Source organism: Plasmodium berghei (genome assembly GCF_900002375.2).
Source record: "Plasmodium berghei ANKA genome assembly, chromosome: 3".
Taxonomy (NCBI): domain Eukaryota; phylum Apicomplexa; class Aconoidasida; order Haemosporida; family Plasmodiidae; genus Plasmodium; species Plasmodium berghei.
This window is the reverse complement of record NC_036161.2, coordinates 367,383-392,591: the sequence shown is the minus strand read 5'-3', so window position 1 is coordinate 392,591 and position 25,209 is coordinate 367,383. Positions and strand designations below refer to the sequence as shown.

Sequence of the window (25,209 nt, the reverse complement as noted above, 5' to 3'; positions counted from 1 at the left end):
AAAATAAAAAAGCTTACAACTAACAGAGTAAAATTATAATGGGTTTAATAAAAAATATAATTATATAAACAAAATAATTTAAATCATACATAGATAGACAAAAAAATGTTCATTAAAGATACTTTTTTCTTTTTAAAGTATCGCATGTTGAATCTTATTATTTAATTTGCCTTCGATCCTTTCTACTAACAAATTAAAGGTTCTTATTATCAAAATGGGTTTATATAGTATCCTCATTATCATTTTTTCGTCTTTCTAAAATGTATACATATATTATTATTTGCATAAAGGTTGTGAAGGTGCTACATCTCAATATAATCATGAATCTATGTTGAATTAAAAATATCAAAGAACTGACAGAGAGCTACAATTGAAACAAAATATTAAGGTCTAACAAATTAAAGAAGTTAAGGCGTAGTAAACAGTACACACACACACATATATATATATATAATATACATATACATCAAATATATGCGTGCATTTATATGTATCCATGTATAAAGTTTAAATAACAAAAATTACTATTTTATGCAGAAAAAAATTTACATTTTTGCAATATAATATGTAGAAAAAAATTAATTACAATTTGTACCTAAAAATAGTTACAAAAACATAAAGAAACCAAATATTTTCTATTACTATACAGTACCCATAAACATATATTATAAAATAACATCACTTTATGAAAAATAAAAAGACGGTGAACACGCATATGCACCGTCAACACATTGAAAAAAAAAAAATAGAAATGCTTTAATTAATTTAATCGTTTTCAAATAAATTTTATATTCATTAAAATATACAAATTAATTACACAAAATATAAATCGGTTTCTCTGTTATAATATTTTAAACATTTATTTTGTGTGTGTTTTTTTTTACAGCAATAAAATGAATAATTAATATAAAATAGCTTTTTATATTTTTTATTTGTGTACTTATTCAACAACAGGTAAAAAATAAAATGTTATGAATGTACATAAATAAATATATGTATGTGTTTCCATATATTTATGTACATTCATATATTTAAAATAAATAATTATTAAAAAAATTATTCGTAATTTTTTCAAAAAGTTACATATTTGTCTACAACAATATGTTTTAAGATATATTTTCAAAAAAAAAAAAAAAAAAAAATAGAATTGTTCTTATGAATTTTTTTTTAATTCAAACACCTACAGTGGTATTATTTACAGCTAACTATGAATATACACATATTCTTTTAACTATTTGTTATGTTTTGGTGTAATTCAGAATGTTTTAATTATATATGTTTCCCTTTAAAAAAGGGGAAAAAGCATATTTTAATTTTCAAAAAGAAACCACAGAATAATTAATAATAATTTTTAAGTAGTAAAATAAATTGTAAAATAAGAGGAATTAGCAAAATAAAAGACAAGTATACATGCATTTATAAATGTGTGCAAAGAAGGAAAATAAAAAAAAATATAATAAAAAATATAGCTTTTCATATTCCTTTATGTTTTTAATTTTCGTTTTTTTTTATTAACAGTTCATGTAAATATGTATTATAAATAAAAATTTGTTGCATTTTAATTAAATTAAAATTTTAAAGCCAAGCTAATTTAATTATAAAAAGTATAAAAAATATTTTTTAAATAATTATATCATGGTATATTATATATTATAAAAATTAACCATATAAAAGGAAAAATGCAAAAAGACATAAATAATTTTTTCTACTAATTTTCCTCCATGAATTGAACGCCTCCAAACAACGTCATCAAAACAGAAAAACCAAAAGAAACTGTTATTCGGTTTATTCGTCATGCAAATTTTCACTTGTATGTTTGAGAAAGAGTTTATGATTTTCATGGGGGAACTATTATAATATGTTGTAACTTAATAAGTTTATATATTATTTAAAATAGTTTTATCCAGTAAAACTGGTACAATAGCGTTGCTTAACATATACATATGTTTGATGTACAAATACAAAATATGCTTTTGCAAAGCATTTTGCAAATGGTATGATATATATGAACGTAAATATTTAGGAAACCAATGTGATCAGTAAAAGTGAAACTACACAAAAAAAATTTAATAAAACAAGGAAAATACTGAAAAAATAAAAATGTCAAAATTATGTAGTAAAAGAAAAATACATAAAATACTTTCAATTGGTGAAAATTAGCATACAAAAAAATATTATATATATGTACATGTACATACATAACTTTCGATGGCACTTCTATGAATTATTATTTGCTCGGTGTAATAAATAAATAATGGATATCGTGTTTTTCACCTCTTTAATTGCAATAGGGTGATTGTTAATATTAGTGAGAAGATATAAATATTTTAAAACAATATATGGATTTATTTTTTTAAAAATTAATAAGGATTGTATTTTTTTTAATAAGTTGACGAATGGTTCACCAAATGAATTGAATATTAAAAAAAAATGCAAACATAACATAGCCGTTTTAACATCTTTTAAGTCAACATTTTGTATATGATTACTAATATTTATAACACTCTTATTGTCAATGTTATCATTAGAGTTATAGATGCATATTTTCAAAATAATATTCAATCCCTTTTCTGTAAGTTTCATTTCTGAAGGATGATCTAACATATACTTTAAAAGGATATTGCTAATTTCTTTTATTTTTTGGGAATTTTTTGTTTTTTCAGCACATGAATATAAGGCTAACAATGATGAATAGTTTAAATTATTCATTTTGTTATTTAATAAATCCCAAAAAAAATTGATAATTTGCATACAATTTATATCATAAGATAAGCTATTGCAATATGCATGAAATAATACAACGATTTCATTTATCGAAAATGAATTTTTAATTTCTTTTGCTCTATTATATATTAATTCCCATAAATATTTATTGTTCATTCCATTTTTATTAATATCTTCAGATGTATATACTAAAGAAGTATTATTCATTTTACGAATAGACCTAATGAAGGTGTCTTCTAAATTATATGCATCTTCATTCTTTTTAATTAACTCGTATTTATCTTGACAATGTGAAGAAAATGAAATATTTTTTACCATTTTATATATTTTTTTATTTTTCAAAAAAATTTTATTATAATAAAAATAGTTAAATTTTGTAACAAAATTATATTTACCCATTATGTATAGAAGAAATAATTTGGATAATATTTCATCAGTTTAATCAATTTGTAATGAGATTTATTATTATATAATAATTAATATATGGTTGTAACTGGGGTAAATATACATATGATATAGATATATTGAAAAGAAAGAGGAATACATTGGTACATATATATGCATGCATAATATATTATATGAATGAATATTTGCATATCCTAAATAGTATCATAATGACTTCTTTAAAATAATTATGTTTCCCCCAATGATTTAAATACTATAATATTGTTGGGCTTGATTGCGATAAAAATATTTTACTTTAATTAATTAATTATTATTATATTTTTTTTAAAAACAGTAAAATAAATGACAACTATGATCAATCGCAGGGGATAACTCGGTTATTCTACTATGTTATATAAATTATCCTCTTAACGTTTTTTTTCATTTTTATGGGAATAAGTAAAATAAATGAACAAAACAGTTGCTCTATTTTAGCATTATATATTTTCGTGCTAATTTATATATACTTTTTTAAAATAAATTTATTTCGTTGGTTATTTGAGAAATGCTATTTATATGCAATTCCTATATATAATAAATTTTTTTATAATTAAAACTTAAAACTTTTTAATTGGTATAGCGACTGCATAAAAAAAAAAAAATACATAAATAAAATAGTAGTAACAAATAGTAGTAAAAAATCGTAGTAACAAATCGTAGTAACAAATCGTAGTAATAAATCGTAGTAATAGTAGGCAAATGTGATGTCCCGCGAATTTAAAAAAATAATAATCGTGGCTCTTTAAAAAGTATATAGGTGTGAATATATTACTTTCGAAAACGTTGTTTTTCCTAATCATTTAACAAAATATTTGGCGATAAAAAATAAAGATATAAATTTAAAGGATGATATACATATTTATTTATTTGCTTAATAAATTACAAAATAAAAGTTTGTATATACAACTTCAGAATATTATAGAAATAAAGTGACAAATAAAAAAAAAATTTCAAGGAAAAATAATAATCTTTTATTATCTCAATGATATTCCACAATAGTGTTATTTATTTCATTCCGCATAATTGAGGAAAACTTGAAAATTTTCAAAAAGTTGAAAAAAATTCAAAAAGGTTTGAAACATTTTGTTTCTTTTTTTTTTACGCCTTAGTAATTTTTATCAATGTTTCATTAAATTAACGATGATGAAAAGTAAAAATAAAAACAAAAAAGTATCCTTTTACGAGCCAAGTATTAATAAGAATACTGAAGAAAATGAAAAACATGAATTTAGTGAAACCCTTTTTGAAAATGAAGATGATAATGATATAAATGGGCATTCAAATGATATTAGCGAAGAAGATATGTCATATATGTTAAAAAATTTTAATCCCTTAGATTTTGGTATTAAAGATAAATTAACAGAAAGTGAAAAAAAAATTATTATTCGTGAAATTTTTGGAATAACCTGTGCAAATACTTCGTCAGAATATAATGAGGACGATAAAAACGAAGAAAAAAATGAAAATGTTAAAATTAAAAAAGTTCGCAATAATATCATAGTAAAGGATTTCACCTCTGGCGATAATATCCAAAACGATATAAATGACGATAAAATTGGTGGTAAAAAAAAAAAAAAAAAAAAAAAAAAAAATAATGATAATTTTTCATATTTAGATGGAGATTGTTATTTTCCCAATGATGGGTATGACTATGAACAACATTTAAAACCTATAAGCAATAATTTTGTAGAAATAAAAACAAAAAGTGAAAATAAAATTTTTGAAATTAAACCAATTGATGAAGAAGAAAAGGAATTGTTTAAAACATTTGAAGCTGATAATTATGAAGAGTTAAATGATAATTTTGTTTATGAAGCTCAAAATGTTGAAGCCATAGAAAAATTACATGTTGACAATAAATTAATATGGGGAAATCCGGAATCATTTCTTTTTATATCCAATAATAATATATGTTCTACACAAATTGGAGATGACGATTGTGAAGAAGTTATTTCCGATTTTGAAAATGATAACTATGATGCATTTGATAAATCAGAAAAAAATATTGAAAATACTAATGCAATAGTACATGATAACAATAGTACTAGGTATATCCAATCAGATGAAGATAATGATAAGGGATTGTCATGTGAAAATGCAAAAAATTTCAAAACGATAACTTTTGATGAAAAAATGAATTATGGTATTGAGAATAAAATAAAACGTGAAAAAAATGATGATTCCATAAAATTAAGCGATTTAATAAATTTGGAATTAAAAAAAGTAAATGCTAGCGCAAATGATAACACAAATGAAATAAAAAGAATTATGAAAAAAAATAAAAAAATAAAAAATAAAAATACACAAAATATAGAAAATATTGTTATAAATATAAATGATAATGATAAAGAAAAAATACTTAAAATTGTTGATATTCAAAATGATGAAATAGTAGTAAACCCTGATATTTCGAGTTCCTATTTCTCTGATGACGATTCATTTTCTTATGATTGCCAAACAATTTTAACAACAAAAACAAATACAACAAATCATCCAAGTAAATTGATAATTCCAAAGAATCTAAAATTTAATCAAATTCTAAATAAAAAAACCTTTAATACAAATTTCGAGACTAAGGAAAAACCAAATGATACTGTGAACAAACTTGAACGTTATTTGATACTTGATCAAGTAAAAAAATGAATAAAAAAAAAATGACTTTGCATATGTATATATATATATATATATATATATATATATTTTTTTTTTTCTTTAATTTTTTAGATTAAAACGAAAAGAGATAAAAATGAAACCCCAGAGGAAAAGCGGGAACGAAAAAAATCAGTTAAAGAAGCTCAGCGATTAAATAGAAAATTAAAGAAAGAAAATTCATTAATTATGAAGGTAAACATATTTTAGTGTAGATTTATATTCTCTCATTTTTCATATAAATATGTACATGCATATTATTTTCATAAATATAGACAGATATTTTCAATAATTGATTAAATTTTTTATTTTTTTAATTACAGAATGAAAAGAAATTGATGAATAAAAATGTTAACCCATTTGATATTCGAGACAATGTAAAATATATTAAATTGTAAAAATGATATATATATATTTTTTTCAATTTTTTTGTAAAATTATTAATCCTACGGATTAGGATATTTTATCATCAAATAGTAATATCCTTGGGAATTTAAAAAAAAAAATTTCAAATTAATTAAATATATATTTTAGCTTTTAAGCGTTTCATTCCTCATACATTGCTATTTTTTATTTATAATATATGTGTTGTTTTGTATGGCATAATTTGTTTATATATAATTTTTTTAAAAACTTTATTTTATATTTCATTAAAAATAACTGTTATATTTTAACTATTTCTTCATTACCATGAAAATATAGATTTATATATTTGATAAAATAATATAATTTTTTAAAACAACATTTAAATAAAATAGACGAAGAATATGCGTACAAATAAAAGATTGAATTTTTTAAACTAATCCAAAGAATTAAACAGATAAATAAAAGTGGAGAGCTTTAATATTATATATATATACTATCATTTTATATGTACACTCACGCATGTGTGAGTTGTAGGCTAAAATTGGTGAAATAATTTTTCTTTACCTTTTCAAACGATTACAATAAGGTACTAGTATTTCACTAAAATGTTTTTAAAAAAGTATATTTGTTCATTTTTATTAACCCTACATGTTTTAAAGTTTTATATATCCTGTGGAAAAATGACGATATAATTTTATACAATGTGAATATGTGCATATTTTATTTTATTTTATTTTTTTGGGATAAGTTGAATAGAAGTTTTATTTCCATTATATATTTTAAAGAAAAACCGGTAAATCACAAAAAAAAAAAAAAAAAGCAAAGTTATTTATATTATTTTTTTAATACAAACATTAACAAAACTAAAGATAATTCAATTAATGTATACAATAACTTTTTATAACTATTAAAAAAAAATGAATCATGATAAAAAAAAGTTTATCAAAATTGGCAGGATATCCCAAAGCCTCATTTCATGAGCAAAATATAAATCCATTTTCTAATGTACAATGGTATACAAAAAAAAATGGAAAAAAATATTTTTAAATATATTTTGTGTAATCTATAAGTACAAAAAGAAGAGTGTATGCAAATTTATTTATCAGAATGAATATAAATGGGTAACATGTGCATATAAGATAAACATTTTTGAATTAATTTTGATTTATTTTTACAGGAAAAGTTCTCCATTTTTAAAAAAAAATATGCCCAAAGTAGATATTTTTGCAGAAGACCATGTATCAAAAACTGCAATAAGTGTATTTGATAAAGAGAAAGGGAATTGGTTTGTGATTGATGCATATAATAAAAGTGTTGGAAGTTTAAGTGTATGTATATCTAAACTATTACAAGGAAAATATAGAGTTGATTATAATTCGAATAGAGTAAATAGTAGTAGTGTTATAGTAGTAAATGCAATTCATCTTAAATTTTATGGACATACTTGGGATACAAAAATTTATAAATTTCCAAGAAAAAGCAATTCAAAAGGTCATAAAATATTAACATGTAAAACAGTTTTTGCACGAAATCCATCTATGATATTAAATTTAGCAGTTAAAAGAATGCTACCAAATAATAGATTAAGACAAATATACTATCGCAAACTGTTTGTATATCCAGGTGCATTGCATCCACATTGGGGTATACCTCAAGTAATTGTTCCTAAAAAAAAAATCGATAAAGATTCAGACCAAACAAATCTTAAATCATTTACTATTGTTTAGTGAATTGTAAAAAGTAATTTATATTTTTTTCATGTTTTATTCTAATGATTTTTTTCCTTTTTTTTCAAGGTATTATACATTTTTCATTTTAATTTTACGAATAATAGCATAATATAAATTTTCTATATTTTTGACTAATAAACATATTTATATTAATTATATGATTGCAAAAATTTTATAATTAATTTTTTGTGGCATAAAAAAAAATATGACTCGTTAAGGTTTTTTTAAGCACTTGACTAGCCATATATTTGTTAAATATTATAATATCTTTATACATTAAATTATGTATATACCCATAAAATATACAATTTTTTATAAATTTTACCTTAAAAAAAAATATAATTTATATACTCCTTACACAGATATATGCGTTAAAGCTATACATTTTGTCAACTAATTATTACAATAGTTGAGCATATATAAAGGTTATTCAAAATTTTATTATGTTTTGAGCTACCTTTTTATTATCTATACGCATTAATTAGTCTAAAACTTGTTTTTTATTTCATAGAAATACTTAAGACATTATCTTAATGACCGAATATGCATATACATATGTATATGTACATGTATGAATTGTTTAGGTTTTATTTCAAATATATGAATATATATAAAATATGATGATGGGGAAGGATGCATTTAATTGCATACTCTGTTGCTTATTATTTGTTTTCACAATATTTTGTGAAAAAGAATGAAATAAATAAAACAGAGAAAAACTAAAGTAATAGCATGCCACTTGTATATATTATTATGTATTTAGGGAAAAGGAGGAAAATTGAAAGAAAAAAAAATAAATGTAACATGCAAAATATATTTAATATTTTTTTTTTTCCTTATTATTTTACTGTTTTATACATATTTTGTTTAGCTCGCTTGCTTATTTGTTATTTCTTATTTTTTGTTTTGTAAACCGGGGATGCAGTTTATCTGTGCTTTCAGGTTTACATATTTATCATATAATATTATGCGCTATTGCTTTTTAATTTTCGAATATTTTAATTATATAAAAAGTATAATATATAATATACAAACGATTAAAAAAAAATTAAGCGTAGTATAAAATTAAGATTATTATTTGCATATTAGTATAATTTATAAATTGAATTATTATATTTATTTTTATATTTCCTGTACATTTTTATATATTTTATATCATACATATTCTTGTTAAATTTTTGTTCATATTTTTATATATTTCTTTTTAGTTAACAATTATATATTTTACTGAATATATAATATCCTTAAATGATTCCTATTTTTCCTGAATATTTCTTTTCTTCCCATTCCTTCTTTTTGGTTTTTATATAAACATTGCTTAATTAAAATAGGAAATGAAGAAAAGATAAAATTATACGTCGATATACAACTGGTAGGAATAATATTATGCATATATTTCAAATATACTTTTAGTAAATTAATATAATAAAAGAACAAAATAAATAAAGAAATTATATTATAGCATGTACAAATATATTATATGCATATATAGACCATTTTGATAATATACAAAAACAGTTTGTAAAATTATTTGCAAGTCCTCGCAATTTTTTATATATGTATGTGTGTAGCGACGTACTTGCTTTTTCTCTATGCAGATGCAACTTTTTATGACTTGTTCATATTTTTATGGAAATCATGCTCAATATTTTCGCACTTACAAAGCTTAAAATATTTTAATTTTTTTCAAAATTTAATAATTTTCGAAGTTGTGTGTCATACTCCCCAATTTAACCGCTTAATTGTTACATGGGTTCATTGCTCAAGCAATTTGTGTATCTCCATAAAACGCAAATTTTCATACTATAATCAGCTATATTGCTTAATATTTTATCTAGCTAGCTATTTTTTTTTTTTTGGCGCGACATGGCCTTAAAAAGTATAAATATTAGTGGGAATTTCGATTGGTGCCCGTTTGAGGAATACAAAAATTACCTGATATGTTTCAATTCACATAATTTATTATACTCAAATAATGGTAGCTTGAATAATTATACATATTTGCTCGACATAAATTTAAATAGTGATATTCGAAGCCTAGATATTGTACATAAATTAAATTTTGAAGAGGCACTAAGCAGAGAAAATAATAAATCTAATAAAACAAGTAGCAATGAATATGTAACAAGTTTTGAATGGATTAATTGCAATAATTTTGTAGAAAGTGAAAATGAGAATGAATTAAATAAAGGTATAATAATAGGTGGATTAACAAATGGAAATATTATTTTACTAAATGCACAAAATTTATTTGACACAAATTGTGTAAATTATGACAATTTTATTCTGAGCCAATCAAATATACATGAAAGTAGTATAAACTGTTTAGAATGTAATAAACACAAAAATAATTTAATAGCAACAGGAGGAAATGATGGACAATTATTTATTATTGACATTGAAAATATTTTTTCTCCAACATCTTATGATCCATATTTAGATAAAAATAATTTGCAAAAAATAACATGTTTAAATTGGAATAAAAAAGTATCTCATATTTTAGCTACTTCTTCTAATAATGGAAATACAATTATTTGGGATTTGAAAATAAAAAAATCTGCAGTTAGTTTTAGAGATCCACATAGTAGAACTAAAACATCATCATTATGTTGGTTAGAAAATCAACCAACTCAAATTTTAATTTCATATGATGATGATAAGAATCCATGTCTTCAATTATGGGATCTAAGGAATTCAAATTATCCAATAAAAGAAATAATAGGACATTCAAAAGGTATTAACAATATATGTTTTAGTAGTATAGATTCTAATTTGTTGTTGTCATCAGGAAAAGATGTAACCAAATGTTGGTATTTAAATTCAAATAATTTTGATATATATAATGAAGTAAATAATTCAGGAAATAACATTTATTCGAAATGGTCTCCATTTATTCCAGACATGTTTGCATCCTCTACAAATATGGATACGATACAAATAAACAGTATAAATAACGGAAGTAAAATGACAAGTAAGTATATACCAACTTTTTATAAAAAAGATGCATCTATATGCTTTGGATTTGGTGGTAAAATATGTCTTTTTGACAACATAAAGAGTGATAATGGTTCTAATTTATCTGCATCTGAAAGTGCTTCAAATAAGAATGCTAACCAACTGAACCAAAACATTGCCGATGAGGCAAGCATGCAAATTAACAAAAATAGAGGATTGCAAAATGAGGGAGGAAATAGTAACAATCCATATTTGATAAAATGTCATATTTATCCAACAGAAGTAGATTTGATAGAAGAAGCTGATAAATTTGAAAAATATATAGCATGTGGAAAATATCAAGAATTTTGTGAAAATAAAATAGCTAAATGTGATGATTATCATGAAAAGTTAACTTGGAAAATTTTACAATTATTATGTACATCTCAAAAAGAAGAAATTGTTAAACATATAGGATATGATATGAATGAAATAAATCAGAAAATTGTAGAAAGTATAGGTGAAGAATCTGGATTTATATTTAAAAAATATAGATGTGAAACAAATGAGAATATGAATAACGGTGGTAATATTACATCTAATAATTTAGAAATAGATTCTGATATGAATAATAAACATGACAATACAAGAATGAACAACCTAAATAATGGAGAAAACATTTCTGGATATTCAAACTATGGAAATAATATGCATGGAGAATTTGTAACTTCTCAGATGCAAGAAAATGAACCGAATTTCAATGAACCGTTTGATTTGGATCCAGAAAAATTTTTTAGAGAACTTGGAGAAAAAACTGAAATTGAAAAAAAGCAAGAAAATGAAACATTTAAAGAAGATAAAAATGGAAAAGAAGATTTAAAGAGTTCTGTAAATAATGTTGATTCGAATACAAAAGATATGATAAGCACGATTAAATGCCAAAATCCAGAAATTGGTTTTGGTGAAATAAATGAAGATAGTAAACCAAATAGTAATAAAACAAATAGTAATAATTGGAACACTGGAATAGAATCCATTATAAAAGAATGTTTACTTGTTGGTAATATAGAAGCAGCAGTAGAATTATGTTTGTACCAAAATAGAATGGCAGATGCATTATTATTATCATCTTTTGGTGGTGAAAATTTATGGCACAAAACCAAAAATATATATATAAAAAAACAAAATGATAGTTTTTTAAGAAATATAAATTATGTATTAGATGATAAATTAGAATATTTAGTAAAAACAATTGATCTATCATCATGGGATGAAGCTTTATCTATTTTATGTACATATGCTATTAATAATCCTAATTTTAATAATTTGTGTGAAATATTAGCAAAAAGATTGCAAAATGAAAAATTTGATGTTAGATCTGCATCTATTTGTTATTTATGTGCATCTAATTTTCCTGAAACAGTTGAAATATGGGATAGTATGCCATCATCCAAATCAACATTATTAAATGCTTTACAAGATATTGTCGAAAAAATTACTGTTCTTAAAATGGTTATAAAATATAATAAATATAATTCAACAATGAATCAAAAAATAAATCAATATGCAGAACTTTTAGCAAATTCAGGACGCCTTAAAGCGGCTATGACATTTTTATCATTTACTGAAAATGACAATGCAATAGAAAATCTTACTTTAAGAGATAGAATATTTAACAGTGCTGCTCATATAATGCCACCTCATATAAAACCTCCACCATCCCCTTTTCAGTATTTTGATATTAAACCATTTGGTCTATCACAAAAATATAATAATAGTAATAATATAACAAATACATCTATCCATGGTATTTATAATAAATCTCAAATTCATCCAAATAAAAGTTTAACATCTATTGTCCCTCCTCTCCCAATATCTGAAATGCATAAACAACATGGGCCTTCTACACCTATGGTTCCATTTAGCCATAATTCACCTACAAAGTTTAATACTCAAATGATTAGTGGTTCATCTGATATTTCTAGATTACCACCACAAAAAGATTTCATGGGTTCTATCAATTCTACATCTAATAGAGGATATCCCACATCTAACTTTAACAATAATGTAAAATATCCTTCTAATGGAATGGGATCTTTATATATACCCCCACCAAATATCCCATCTCATTCGACAACTCCAATTAATGCTTCATCACCTCCACACACTTCAGTACAAAATTTAGCGCATCTATCATCTCATTCAAATTTAAAATTAGAACATGAAAATAAACTTCCCCAAGGACTAAACATGTTTGAATCACAATCTTATACAAATGTAAATAAAGCAATGCAAAATAGTATGGCTCCACCATCTAATAAAATTCCAAATATTTCTCGATCGAGTTTTTCAGTTTCACAAAATAATATTCCTCCTCCTTTTTCTCAAAGAAATCGACATACATCTGTTTCAACATCAATGGGAAATCCGATTCAACAAAATATTCCTTTTATTCAAGAATCACAATTAAATAAAAGAGAGTCTATTGATTCCCAAGTTTATAATCCTGTTTCACCTTCTCAAATTTCACCAATATCACAGATCCAACAAACACAACAGCAAAATAGCTTTACGCCTCCACAACCATACTCTCAAAACAAAGTTGGATTCACCCCTCCATCAGGTATGTCATATACAAACAAATGCACATTTGTATCTTCAATTAAATGTGAATAAAAAATCCACATTAACATGTTCATAATTTTATCTTTTCCATTTTATTAGGAATAAAAACGACATCCCCAGTAGCAGGCGCTATGTCTATAACTCCGGGAATGCCCGTTCCATGGCCAATTCCAACAACAACTCAACAGGTATAAATCGTAAATGGCAATTATTCATGTAAAACTGGTTTGATTCTTTATGCTTTCCTTTATTTCGCTTGGTATTTTTTTTCATTTTTTTGAACAGCTCGGGTCGACAACACAGTCAACAGCAAATGAAAATAAAAAAATCCAAACCGTAACAAAGGAACAAAATGGAGTGCTAATGAATCGCAGCAATATAGAAAATGTTAAAAGAGTTATTTCTAATTTACTAAATATGTATACATCCCAAGAATTAGTTAAAAAGAAAGCTGATGATATTTCTGTAAAAGTGCATGAACTTTTTGATAAAATCGACAATGGTGCATTTAACGAACAAATTAATACTATAATAATAAATTTGGCAAATAGCATAAATGAAAATGACTTTAAAACAGCTAACAAAAATTTGATGGAGGTCAGCAGGAACTTATGGGATGGAAACAACAAGGCTTGGTAAAATGCTCAAAAAAAAGTATAAAAATAAAATGGCAAAATGGAAAAATGGAAAACAAAAAAATGGCAGTTCCATTTTGTTATCTTGTCATTTTATTATTTTTTCATTTTTTCATTTTTCATTTTTCATTTTTCATTTTTCATTTTTCATTTTTCATTTTTTCATTTTTTCATTTTTCATCTAGGATCATGGGATTAAAATGCATTATTCCAAAATGCTGAGGAAAATTTTGTCGAGTTCTCTCTTTTTTTTCCATTGTCAAGCACATGAATATGTTTGTACATATGTGCGAATGTGTAATGTTTTTTTTACTGTTATTTCAATGTATATACATTGTGAGTTTTAAAATTAAAAACTAAATAACTAATAAATAAACACAATAATACAATGTAACAACTAGTAACTCAGTTATGTCAGAAATACAAGATAAAGGGTAGCCGTTTTGAGAAAAAAAAAAAAAAATGAATATTCACAGAATGAAACGCTGTGAATAATATTGAAATAAAAAAAACTTGTGCAATTAAACTAGACAAGTATATGTTTATTTTTGTTAGTTTGAAACCTCAGAAGTCTTCATCAAACTCAGGGTTTTTATCCCTAGGTTTAGGACCTCCTGCCGGTTTAGCCAAAATAATTTGATCAATTTTAAGTATAGTTTGTAAAGATTCGAAAGCAAGGTCTATGGCATATTTTTTACATTTAAGATTATCATATATATTATTTGTTTTTGCTGAAATAATGAACTCATCATTTCGATTTATATTAACACATGCTTCAAGGTTTCCTTTACTATGTTCACTAATCAGGCGATTAACCACATCTGTATTATTGTATCCAGAATTTGTTGCTAATATTCTTGGTATAGATAAAAATGATTCTGCAAACATTTTAACCGAATAATTATCAATTCCTGTTAACTTTTGTGATAATTGTTTGATTTTAGAATATAATTGTACTTCTGTACATCCTCCTCCATAAACAAATGAATTACTTTTTATAGAATTTTTGATTGCATTTATTCCATCATGTATACATCTTTCTGTTTCATCAAGAAGATTAGTAGTAGCACCTCTTAAAAGAATAGTTCCAAGTTTTTTATTTTTTGAATTAATAATTGTAACTTTTTTAGATGCAATTTCTGTTACATATATAGAGGATACTTTTCCAATCTCTTCGGGTTCTGGGGTTCTTAATTTAACTAATGAATGAATATTTAACAATTTGCATATTCTGATTGTTTCAAATTTAGATGTAATTTTTAATGTCATAATATCATTTGCATCACAAAAATGTTGAGCAATATCGGAAATAGCACCATTTACAATTATAACATCAACTCCAGCTTGTTTAATATTTTCAATTATTTTTTTCATTTGATCTTCTTCACCTTTTGTAAAGTTTACTAATTCTTGAGCATTTCGTAACAGTACAGTTCCTTTCGTTTCTGTTGTTGCTGCTTCTAATCCACAATTAAGAATCATAATTTGTGCATTTTCTTTTTTTTTTACAATTCCATTTGGCTCCTTAGATATAACCATACCCATTAAAAATTGTGAATCGATTAAATTCCCTCCGTTTAATTTAGTTATTCTTATATTGTCAACATCGAATGTTTCTATTTTTTCTGGCATTAAAGTAGATAAACATTTTGATAATAAATTAATCAAGAAATCGTAACTATTTGATAATTTCTTTGTACCCATTGCTGATTTTATAACTTTAAATATTTCTTTTTCATCATAAAAATTTTCGATTTTAAAACTGATTGATTCTTCTAATATTTTATCTATTTCGTTATATCCAAGTTTGAACCCATTTAATATATCATTTACATTGAACCCGTCATGAATTAAGTAGCTAGCTTTTTCTAACATTTCAGTAGCTATAGTAAACACATAATTTGTATTATCACCATATTCATAATTCATAGTTTCAGATAATTTTTTCAAAATATTAACAACAGGATGGTTTATTTCTAAATCGTTTAAAATAGTTATACAATCGCTTGAAACAATTTTTTTATTTATGTGATTAACTATTAGTTTGTTCATACATTTTGGTCCAAAAGACGTTTGCAATATTGAAGATATTTCTTTGCATGCTTCGATATTTTTTAAAATCGCATCTTCACTATTTTTCACAACTCTGTACCCGTCCTTTAGTAGAGCGTTCACTCCGAGTTTGTTCGCGAACTGGGAAAGTAAGAAAGAAAAGGAAAAAGAAAAAGTGAAAAAAATTGGAAAAAAAATTGAAAAAAAAAGTGAAAAAAAAAAGTGGAAAAAACGGGCAATGCCTTTTCAAAGCGGTTCTTACCATTTTCAGTAAAATTTATAGATATTGGAAATTTATTTATAAAAAAAAAATGCTTTTTCAAGGAATACTATTTCACAGTTATATAAAAATAAAGTTAATTTTGTTATCTACTATGTTTTGTCAAAATTTGTTATGTTTGAAATCCTAATATAATATGAATATATAAATAAATTAGTACTATGTATATATGTGTGTGTATAATGTTTGAATTCCTTCAGAAATTTTGATGTATATATATTATGTAAATTTAATGACTATTTAAGAATAAATATAGTCATGTAAATTAGTAATATATAATTTTGTTTACAACAAGTTTTACAATTAAAATTAATTAAATGCTTGTATGTATGCATGTATATATTTATAAGAATATAGAAGGGGGATTTTGAACGTGACTATGTTTATATAAAATAATGTAATTATATTGACATTATTTTTTTTATCTTTTTTTATTTTGCAAAAAGCACAATTGCGAGTATTTTTCTCTATATAAAATGTTTTTTGTGTTTAGCATTTATATGTATACTGTTTATATATATTTTTTTTTAATTTAAAAAAAAATAAATTTATAACGTGTTATATATAATAGCGCGTACAATAAAATGTACTTAAATATATAATATTTTTTTTCTAAATAAAATGACTGGGTTATACCTACCCCAATAAAGAATATATATATATAATACATATTTAGTACTGAAAAATATTATTTATCATTTAAATTTGCAAATAAGTGTACACTTTTATTTTCATAGGATTTGGAAAAAAAAAAGAATTAAATTATTTAGTGCATACTATTTGTGGAAATCCTATTTATAAATATGAATAGCATGAATAATATTATATGATAATTATATATATATGGATATTTTGCAATTTAATGCTTATACTCCATTTCTATTATATTCATACTTTTATTTATCAAAATTTTGACAATAAATATTTCAATTATATATTTTTTTTTAATTTTCCCAAATCATAATTCACCTAATTAAAAGTATATATATATATATATACATATGATTTATTACATGCTAAGCATATTTATTTTTTCGTCATTTAATTATGATGTTTTATTTTGTGAGAATATTCGAACAAATGCAATAATAAAATTATATCTTCATTTCTGTATTGGAAGGAATAGCCTAAAACAGTTTTGAAATATATTTTTTTTGACAATTTTATTCTATTTCATTTTTCATATCATATTTTCTGACTACACAATGTAATATCCGTTTGAAATAATCAAACCTTTTTAAGAAAGTTACACAATTGTATGCATACGTATGCTCATATATATGCTATATTTATACATGTAATATTATATGGATGTTTATACATGTAATATTATATGATATATTTATACATGTTATATTATATGGATGTTTATACATGCAATATTATATGATATATTTATACATGTTATATTATATGGATGTTTATACATGCAATATTATATGATATATTTATACATGTTATATTGTATGGATGTTTATACAGGATTATGTCACTCGTATTTGTTATCCTTTTCTGTTACAACATATCTATAGTATGAATCTCAGAAAAATTGAGTTTGTATAAAGATATATATTTGAATTGGTCTATAAAATATAAATATTTTTGTAGAATTTCATTTATTAAATTATGAAAATGGATTTTGATAGAAAGGTAGTAGATGATGTACAAAAAGAAAGAAATATAATAAACTTATCTAAAATATATCACAGAAAGCTCGAGGCTCTTTTAATTTATATAAATATTCCCAAAAAAAAAAAAGATTATATTTGCTATGCTGATTTTTTTAATAATGTGAAAGATGTATGCTCATATATAAATACAATATCTAAATCTGAAGTTGAAAATTGTGATAATATATTTAAAGATGAAAATATAAAAATAAATGCAGACAAAAATATCTTTATCAAAAATTTACTTATTTTTCTAAACAATTTAATATCATTATATTTTTCTAAAAGTGATTTAATAGATGTATGTATAAATAGACGGGGATACAACAAATGTGGGTTCTATGCTTGTGATAATATTTTTTTAAATAATATAAATAAAAGTAAATATAAAATTGACACAAAAAATAAACATATTTATTTAAGGGAGTACTATGATATATTTTGTTCACCAAATTGTATGAATTACAATTTATATTTAATAAAAGAAATAGTTAATAATAATAAAAATAACAAAGAAAATGTTAATCTCAAAAAAAAATGTCAACTTATTCATATAATGTTACTAACATTTTTCCCTTTTTTTAAACTTTATGATATTAATTTTTTATTTAACAATATTGATAAAATTAAAATTGTGAATAATCAAATCTCATTTATCAATGGCATTACTTCAGAAACCCACAATCAAACTCCCCTTTCCAAACCCCAAATTCCCAATGGGGTTATCGAAAATGGAAAACCCGAAGAAAATCAAAAAACGAGCGAAAATGGCAAACCCGAAGGCAATGTAAAGAAAAAAACAAAATCTGTAAGTTTCAGTGAATATATAAAAATGTTCAAATATTTTAAAGATGAATGTGTCAACGAATATTCTGTAAATAACAGTTGTATTTATAAAAACAAAATAAATGATCATGAAATAAGTTTGAACGAAACAAAATCTGAAATTTCAAATGATATGTTTGAAAAAAACGACACAAATATCTCTGATAATATAAGCAAAGAAGTAGACAAAAGCGAAATGGATGGAATAAACTCCTTAAAAGAAATGGATAATGATGTTAGTAGTGAAAAAAATAAAGAAATAAATGAAAAGGTTGATCAAAATAGTGATAGGGAGAAGTGTGATAATACAATCAATGATAAAATATTTGAAGATAATGAAAAAAGAGAAGATTTTGAGAATAGCGAAAAAATAGACAGCACAAATGGGTGTTTACGTGAAGAAGAAATGAATAAAATATATGAACAAGTCAGAAATTCTATGATTTTTAATAAAAAATATTCCTTTGAAAATATATGGAAACAAACAACTTTAGATGGAACAAAAATGATAGGATTCGACTATACAAAAGAAGATATTATAAATAGTGCTTCTCAAAAAATGAGTGAAATTAATTTAAAATTAAACAAAGAAAAAAAAGTTATCCTACTAAATGATTCAAGCAAAAAACAAACAACCTTAACAAGCAATAATATATCCAAAGAAAATACTGATGATAAAAAATCGAACGTTGAAATGTTAGACTCTAATATTGTTCGAAGCCAATCAAATTCAGAAAATTCCATCTCTGAAAAAAATAATATAAATGAAGTTTCAATTTTAAAAAAAAATAGTGTAGATCAAGAAAAATTGATTACGATCGACAAACAAGATAAATCTTGTGAAATTAGCGAACCTTCTGAATCTAACGATATTGAGATGTCAGAAATAGAAAATATATTAATGGAAAGGAAACAAAAAATTAAAGAAGAATATTTTGAAAAATTTAAAAATCCAATTTCAGCATATTTTGATGGCCCATGTACTATTACCGAAGAACACGAATCCGAAATCCCTAATCAAAATAATTCTGAATGTAAAATAGAAGAAAAAAATAAATTGTTAAATGAATTCGAATATGTTGAAACAATTGAATCAGATATTTCTGATAATATGTTAGAAACAGAGATAAAAGATGATTTTGTAACAAATAAATATCTGCATAGTGCTAAAGGAATAAATATTTATGAAAACATGTCACTATATGTAGTATTATGGGATATATTTACAAGCAATATATCAAAATATACTGTTTATTTTTTTGAGAAAAGTGAATTTATTATTCCTAAATCTATTAATGATGAAGAAAAAGAAAGAAAAAATGAATTTATTAATAATATTTCTAAATATATACCAATATATGTTAATTTTCTTTCTTCGATAATTTTAAATGTATGTAGAACATTTTTATTTCACAAACCTTTGTTGCCTTTTAAAAAAATTATTTATAAATCAATTATTTGTGTTATTGTTGTTGCAATAAAAAAGCATAAAGAAGAATTAATACCAAAATGTGAACATAACAATATTAAATTAGCTGAAGATTATTTAATTCAGGAAAATAAAATTGAGGGAGATGAGTTAAATGATTTATCCATGCTTTTTTTTCAAAACAATTTTTACTAATCATCCCTTTATAAAAGAAGCAACTCAATCTACAAATATGTATGTACATATGTTTATCAATTCTATTTTTTATGTATAAATGAAAGTTTCATTTACATTTTTTTTGTGTTTATTACTAAATTATATATTTTCATCTTTGCAGTGTTTTTACCAAAAAGCACCAAAAAAAAAAAAAAAAATTCGTGTATGTGCACACATATATTTGTATGGTATATATCCATGGGGATAATAGTTACCCTAAATTAAAATATAAAAAATGCATATAAGCGTTTTTTATTTGTCGTTTTTTATTCAATGTATTTTATTTATCACAATTTCATTCATCAATTTATCGCCTTTTGTTTGTATTAACAAAATGCATCCAATAATTAATTATAAATAATAAAAGGACCTTATTAATTGGCACAACGCTATGATATATTTTTCCATTAAGGACAAACACAAAAGAAATGAAATTATTTAGCAAGCACGCAGCGTTGCCGTTTTTACCCACTTCGCTATTCTTTGCTGTTTCATTTTTGCTGCTATCTAACAATGTGGTGTTATAGGGAAGCTCCTTCTTTTGTTCCGAATTGAGCATATCGCTTGTTTGTTCTTTGGTTTTGCAAAAATCGCTAATCAATAATATATCTTCTTTTTTATTTTTTAAAAAATTTGATAAATCCTGCGTTTTTAAATAAGGTAAATTATATTTTGGTGATTGGACAAACTTCTGAACCGGCAATATATTTTCATTCCAATTTTCGAAAAAAATGCTGACTTGTTCAGAAATTTTAAGACCTTGCGAATATTTTCTAAAAATATTTTTATTATTTATTAGCTCATCAGGTACAGGGCATTGAATGTCGTTTTTGTAATTATTTTTATTTATATAAAAATTATTGCAAATATTATTTTTTGCACAATCTATTGTTTTTATATATTCCCATAAACGTACATCAGCACAATTTGCTTCATCAGATCGAAATATCATTAAAGAGCTAACGTAGTTTTTTTTCTTTTTTCTTTTTATATATTTTTCTGACATGTTCATAATTTTTATTGGATAATTATTTTGATCAAGATATTCCTTATTTTTCATTTCAAAAATATTATTTTTTAAGTTTCCATCTTGGTTATTATTGGCGCTACTATTATCTGTAGCTCTATTTTCAATTTCCCATGTAGGCACCAGATTAAGAGCAAAAATAGTATAACCATCTTTTAACTCATCCTTTGTAAATATGTGTGCAGATAACATATTAAAAGGGTCATATTCAAAAATTTTAGAATGGAATTGCATAATAATAATTTTGTTTTCGTATATACAAGTATCGTATAATAATCTTTTATACAAAATAGGTATCCTATTTTGAGTTGTGCAATTCTCTAAATTAAGTTGAGAAACAATATTTATATTATTCATATCAATATTACTATTATTTTTTTTTGTTCTGAAAGAATGATTAATAAATTCATTTTTGTAAGAATTAAGAAATTCATAAAATTTATTATCATTAGTAATTTTGAGTTTATAATTTTGTCCAATTGCTATCTGGTCACTCCTTATTTTATCGTTAACATTTGTATAATATTTTTTGTATAAATTATTATATATTTTTAGTAACTCTTTATTTGTAAACGTGTTGTTGTTTGATGCTATATCATATGACTTGTTCAGGTCAAATATTTTTTTCCGATTTTTTTTTTTTTCTTGTCTATTTTCACAATAACTAAAATCAACTATTTCTATTACATGTAATATAAGAAACTTACTATTTTCTGATAAGGAAAATCCAGGGCGCAACAATTTTATAAATACCATCTCTTTATTTATAAATATATATATATTGTATATCCCTCTAGTGAGTTGGGGTAAATAACAACTTAGTATATTTTGAGTAATATTACATGGAACTATAAATGTATCATTGCCTTTTATTTGTATTTCTATATTTCCATTAGGTATATATTCATTTGATAAAATTATATTTATTTTATCTTCACAATTTTCATATATAACAGATGTATAATTTTCGATAAATAAATAATTTTTATTTTCTGAAAATAATGTCAAATCATTTTCTTTATCAGTATTTATATTTTCTTTTATAACATTTTTTTTATTTACATCGGAAGTATGTAATTTATTTTTAATTCTATATAATAAATTATTTTCTTTATTTATATAATTATTTCCATAATTATTATAATATAACAAATCTGAATTATTCCATTCTTCTGAACTCTTCTCTTTTTCGCTACACTTCATCTTTTTGCCCTTTAAGGCATTTTCACAATCATATTTTTCAAAGACATCATGAATTTTTTCCCTCAAAAAATATTTCATTTGTTCACTTTAGAACGGAATATTATGAGACTAAATATTTTACAGTAGTTTCACTGCTACTACAAAAAAAAAATTTTCGAACTAACCTATATGCACGATATTCGTGGAAACATACGTTTGAGCATCCGTTCGAATTTGTGAAATACAAAATGGGAGATATGATATGGAGCTTGGTACAAACAAACTAGATTAAGAAATCAGTCATAAAGACAAAAAAATCACAATAACTACAACAAAATAGATTAAATGGATGTACATACATATATATATGCATATACAGATATAAAAGCCTTTTTTCACACACTTTTAAAATAGTTGTATCTACAAAATAAATAGCGTCTCAGAAAGCTTCAAACTTCAAAACCTCAAAGCTTCAAAGTTTATGCATATAGTGTAGTTTTGGTTTTTGTTTGTGTGTGTTTATTTTTAGGCACCAAATTGCATATGCTAAGTATGATATAAAATATTATTTTTTCTCTTAACATGATTTAAAAATTATTATTTGGGTTTTTTTTAATTTAAAATGGATGTTGAAGAAAATAATTTGGATAGTCCATAACATATCATAACAATTAGTTTGTAGTAAAGTATATTGTAAATATCTTTACGTGAATATTTTTTTGAACAAATTACAATTAAAAATGTTTATAAAAAAATTATTTTAAAGATTAAAAAAAAAATGAATATTAAATATTCATAAAAAGACTAGGGAAGAGTATATGCTAAAAAATTGTAGAAATATATATCTTAAAAAAAAATAAAACAACGTCAATATCTTAATTTCAAACACTATATGCTTTTTAATTTTTATGAATATATTTTAATTATAATTTAATTTTTTTGTATAAATTTATTGCTGAAGATATGTATTTACTTTTCTCATTTTATATCTCAAATATGTATTTTTACTTTCCTTTCCTTTTTTTTTATGACTCATTTTTGTCTTGGTATATACAATGTCATTATAAATTATAAATAACCATAATAATGTGTGTGTATATTATGGATGTATATATTCATTACGCTATATTTTTATATCCATATAATATTAATGAAAAAAGAAGAAAAGAAAAACATAAAAATTTTGAAAACTATACATAGGTTAATATATTATTTCATTTCTTCTTTTAAGGTTTTATGCAATCGATTGGATATTTCTGGTAACATAGGTTCATGTTTATCAAAGCATTTTACTACGCATCCTTCCATTTCCTTTTCTATAGTTTGCCCATCTATATTTGCATTACTCTTTGCATAATTTGGTGAATATTTATAAAAGCATGACTACAAAAAAGGGTAAGAAATAAATAAAACATTGATAATGCATATTTAGTTTATATATGTACTTATTTTTTTTTTTCCTTACTTGTTGGCATGATTGTAAATTATTTTGCAAATTTTGCATTTCATTCTGAACAACCTGAACAAAATGCTCTGTCCCCTTTTGGCAATTATTAACACATTTTCCTATGGACTCAAAATCAGTATTATATGTGTCAAAGCAATTGACACAACATACAAAAGACTTTTTTTGAAATGGCAAACTTTCTGTGCTTATTTTATTTAGTATGGCATCTATTTTGGCTTGAAATTCATTTGTTCTTTTCGTTAAATTTGTTATCATATGATTTGTCGATGGATTACTTAAAAATGACATTTTTCCAAAGTATTACTTATAACATCAAATTTTAATTAATTTGGTAACCAGCTGTTTATACATATATTAATATATATCACGTATGTTCCTTACTTTCAAGGAAAAAGAGAAAAATAAATATTATTACCTTATTTTGGAAATTATATAAAATTACAATTTTTTTATTAATTTGTAATACTTTTTTTAATTACTAGATTAAATATATTATTTTTGCCTTAACATGCAAGATTTTTTTCATATTTTATATTTTTATTTTATATGTTTCCCCCTTTTTTTTTGTTCTTTTTTATGAACAAGCAAAAAATTTGCATTATGTATATGCATAATATTATTTTTTTTTTTTTCCAACTGGATTAATACTTATAATTCCCTAGCGTTTAATTATGCTTATTTAACATTTCTGTTCATAATTTTATTTAAATTTTTTTTTCCTTTTTAACAACCTTTTGGCTAGTCATATAAGTAGTGTACATGTTTGTTTATATATATTATTTAAAACCATGCTTACATAATGAATATATCAAAATGCTCATTAAAAAAGGGAAATTATAAAAAACCGAAAACGCTTTAAATGTTCAAAAAGGAAAGGACAAATACCCAGGTGTGAGGTTATGCATTGTATATAAATATATATATTATATGTAGATTGATATCGCTAATATATG

At 23.2% G+C, this 25,209-nt stretch overlaps 8 protein-coding genes across 8 annotated transcripts; 4 read left to right on the top strand and 4 right to left on the bottom strand.

Annotated features, from left to right (window-relative positions):
* Positions 1 to 2,217: 2,217 nt before the first annotated feature.
* Positions 2,218 to 3,123, bottom strand: PBANKA_0311300 (conserved Plasmodium protein, unknown function; the record flags this gene model as incomplete). Its single annotated transcript, XM_034567040.1, has 1 exon — positions 2,218 to 3,123. One exon carries the CDS (start codon positions 3,121 to 3,123, stop codon positions 2,218 to 2,220), a length of 906 nt encoding a protein of 301 aa, XP_034419996.1.
* A 1,185-nt stretch (positions 3,124 to 4,308) lies between these two features.
* PBANKA_0311200 (conserved protein, unknown function) lies at positions 4,309 to 6,215 on the top strand (the record flags this gene model as incomplete). Its single annotated transcript, XM_034567029.1, has 3 exons — positions 4,309 to 5,799; positions 5,893 to 6,012; positions 6,141 to 6,215. The coding sequence occupies 3 exons, from the start codon at positions 4,309 to 4,311 to the stop codon at positions 6,213 to 6,215; spliced, it is 1,686 nt and encodes a 561-aa protein (XP_034419995.1).
* An 892-nt stretch (positions 6,216 to 7,107) lies between these two features.
* Positions 7,108 to 7,910, top strand: PBANKA_0311100 (ribosomal protein L13, mitochondrial, putative; the record flags this gene model as incomplete). Its single annotated transcript, XM_034567018.1, has 2 exons — positions 7,108 to 7,196; positions 7,361 to 7,910. The coding sequence occupies 2 exons, from the start codon at positions 7,108 to 7,110 to the stop codon at positions 7,908 to 7,910; spliced, it is 639 nt and encodes a 212-aa protein (XP_034419994.1).
* A 1,869-nt stretch (positions 7,911 to 9,779) lies between these two features.
* PBANKA_0311000 (protein transport protein SEC31, putative) lies at positions 9,780 to 14,329 on the top strand (the record flags this gene model as incomplete). Its single annotated transcript, XM_034567007.1, has 4 exons — positions 9,780 to 13,470; positions 13,572 to 13,660; positions 13,758 to 14,107; positions 14,293 to 14,329. The coding sequence occupies 4 exons, from the start codon at positions 9,780 to 9,782 to the stop codon at positions 14,327 to 14,329; spliced, it is 4,167 nt and encodes a 1,388-aa protein (XP_034419993.1).
* Positions 14,330 to 14,671: 342 nt separating this feature from the next.
* PBANKA_0310900 (T-complex protein 1 subunit theta, putative) lies at positions 14,672 to 16,424 on the bottom strand (the record flags this gene model as incomplete). The annotated part of the gene is made up of 2 exons (XM_034566996.1): positions 14,672 to 16,300; positions 16,422 to 16,424. 2 exons carry the CDS (start codon positions 16,422 to 16,424, stop codon positions 14,672 to 14,674), a joined length of 1,632 nt encoding a protein of 543 aa, XP_034419992.1.
* Positions 16,425 to 18,071: 1,647 nt separating this feature from the next.
* Positions 18,072 to 20,558, top strand: PBANKA_0310800 (RTR1 domain-containing protein, putative; the record flags this gene model as incomplete). The annotated part of the gene is made up of 1 exon (XM_034566985.1): positions 18,072 to 20,558. The coding sequence occupies one exon, from the start codon at positions 18,072 to 18,074 to the stop codon at positions 20,556 to 20,558; it is 2,487 nt and encodes an 828-aa protein (XP_034419991.1).
* A 328-nt stretch (positions 20,559 to 20,886) lies between these two features.
* Positions 20,887 to 22,887, bottom strand: PBANKA_0310700 (conserved protein, unknown function; the record flags this gene model as incomplete). The annotated part of the gene is made up of 1 exon (XM_034566974.1): positions 20,887 to 22,887. The coding sequence occupies one exon, from the start codon at positions 22,885 to 22,887 to the stop codon at positions 20,887 to 20,889; it is 2,001 nt and encodes a 666-aa protein (XP_034419990.1).
* A 1,110-nt stretch (positions 22,888 to 23,997) lies between these two features.
* On the bottom strand, positions 23,998 to 24,544 carry PBANKA_0310600 (conserved protein, unknown function; the record flags this gene model as incomplete). Its single annotated transcript, XM_034566963.1, has 2 exons — positions 23,998 to 24,171; positions 24,254 to 24,544. The coding sequence occupies 2 exons, from the start codon at positions 24,542 to 24,544 to the stop codon at positions 23,998 to 24,000; spliced, it is 465 nt and encodes a 154-aa protein (XP_034419989.1).
* Between the last annotated feature and the right edge of the window lie 665 nt (positions 24,545 to 25,209).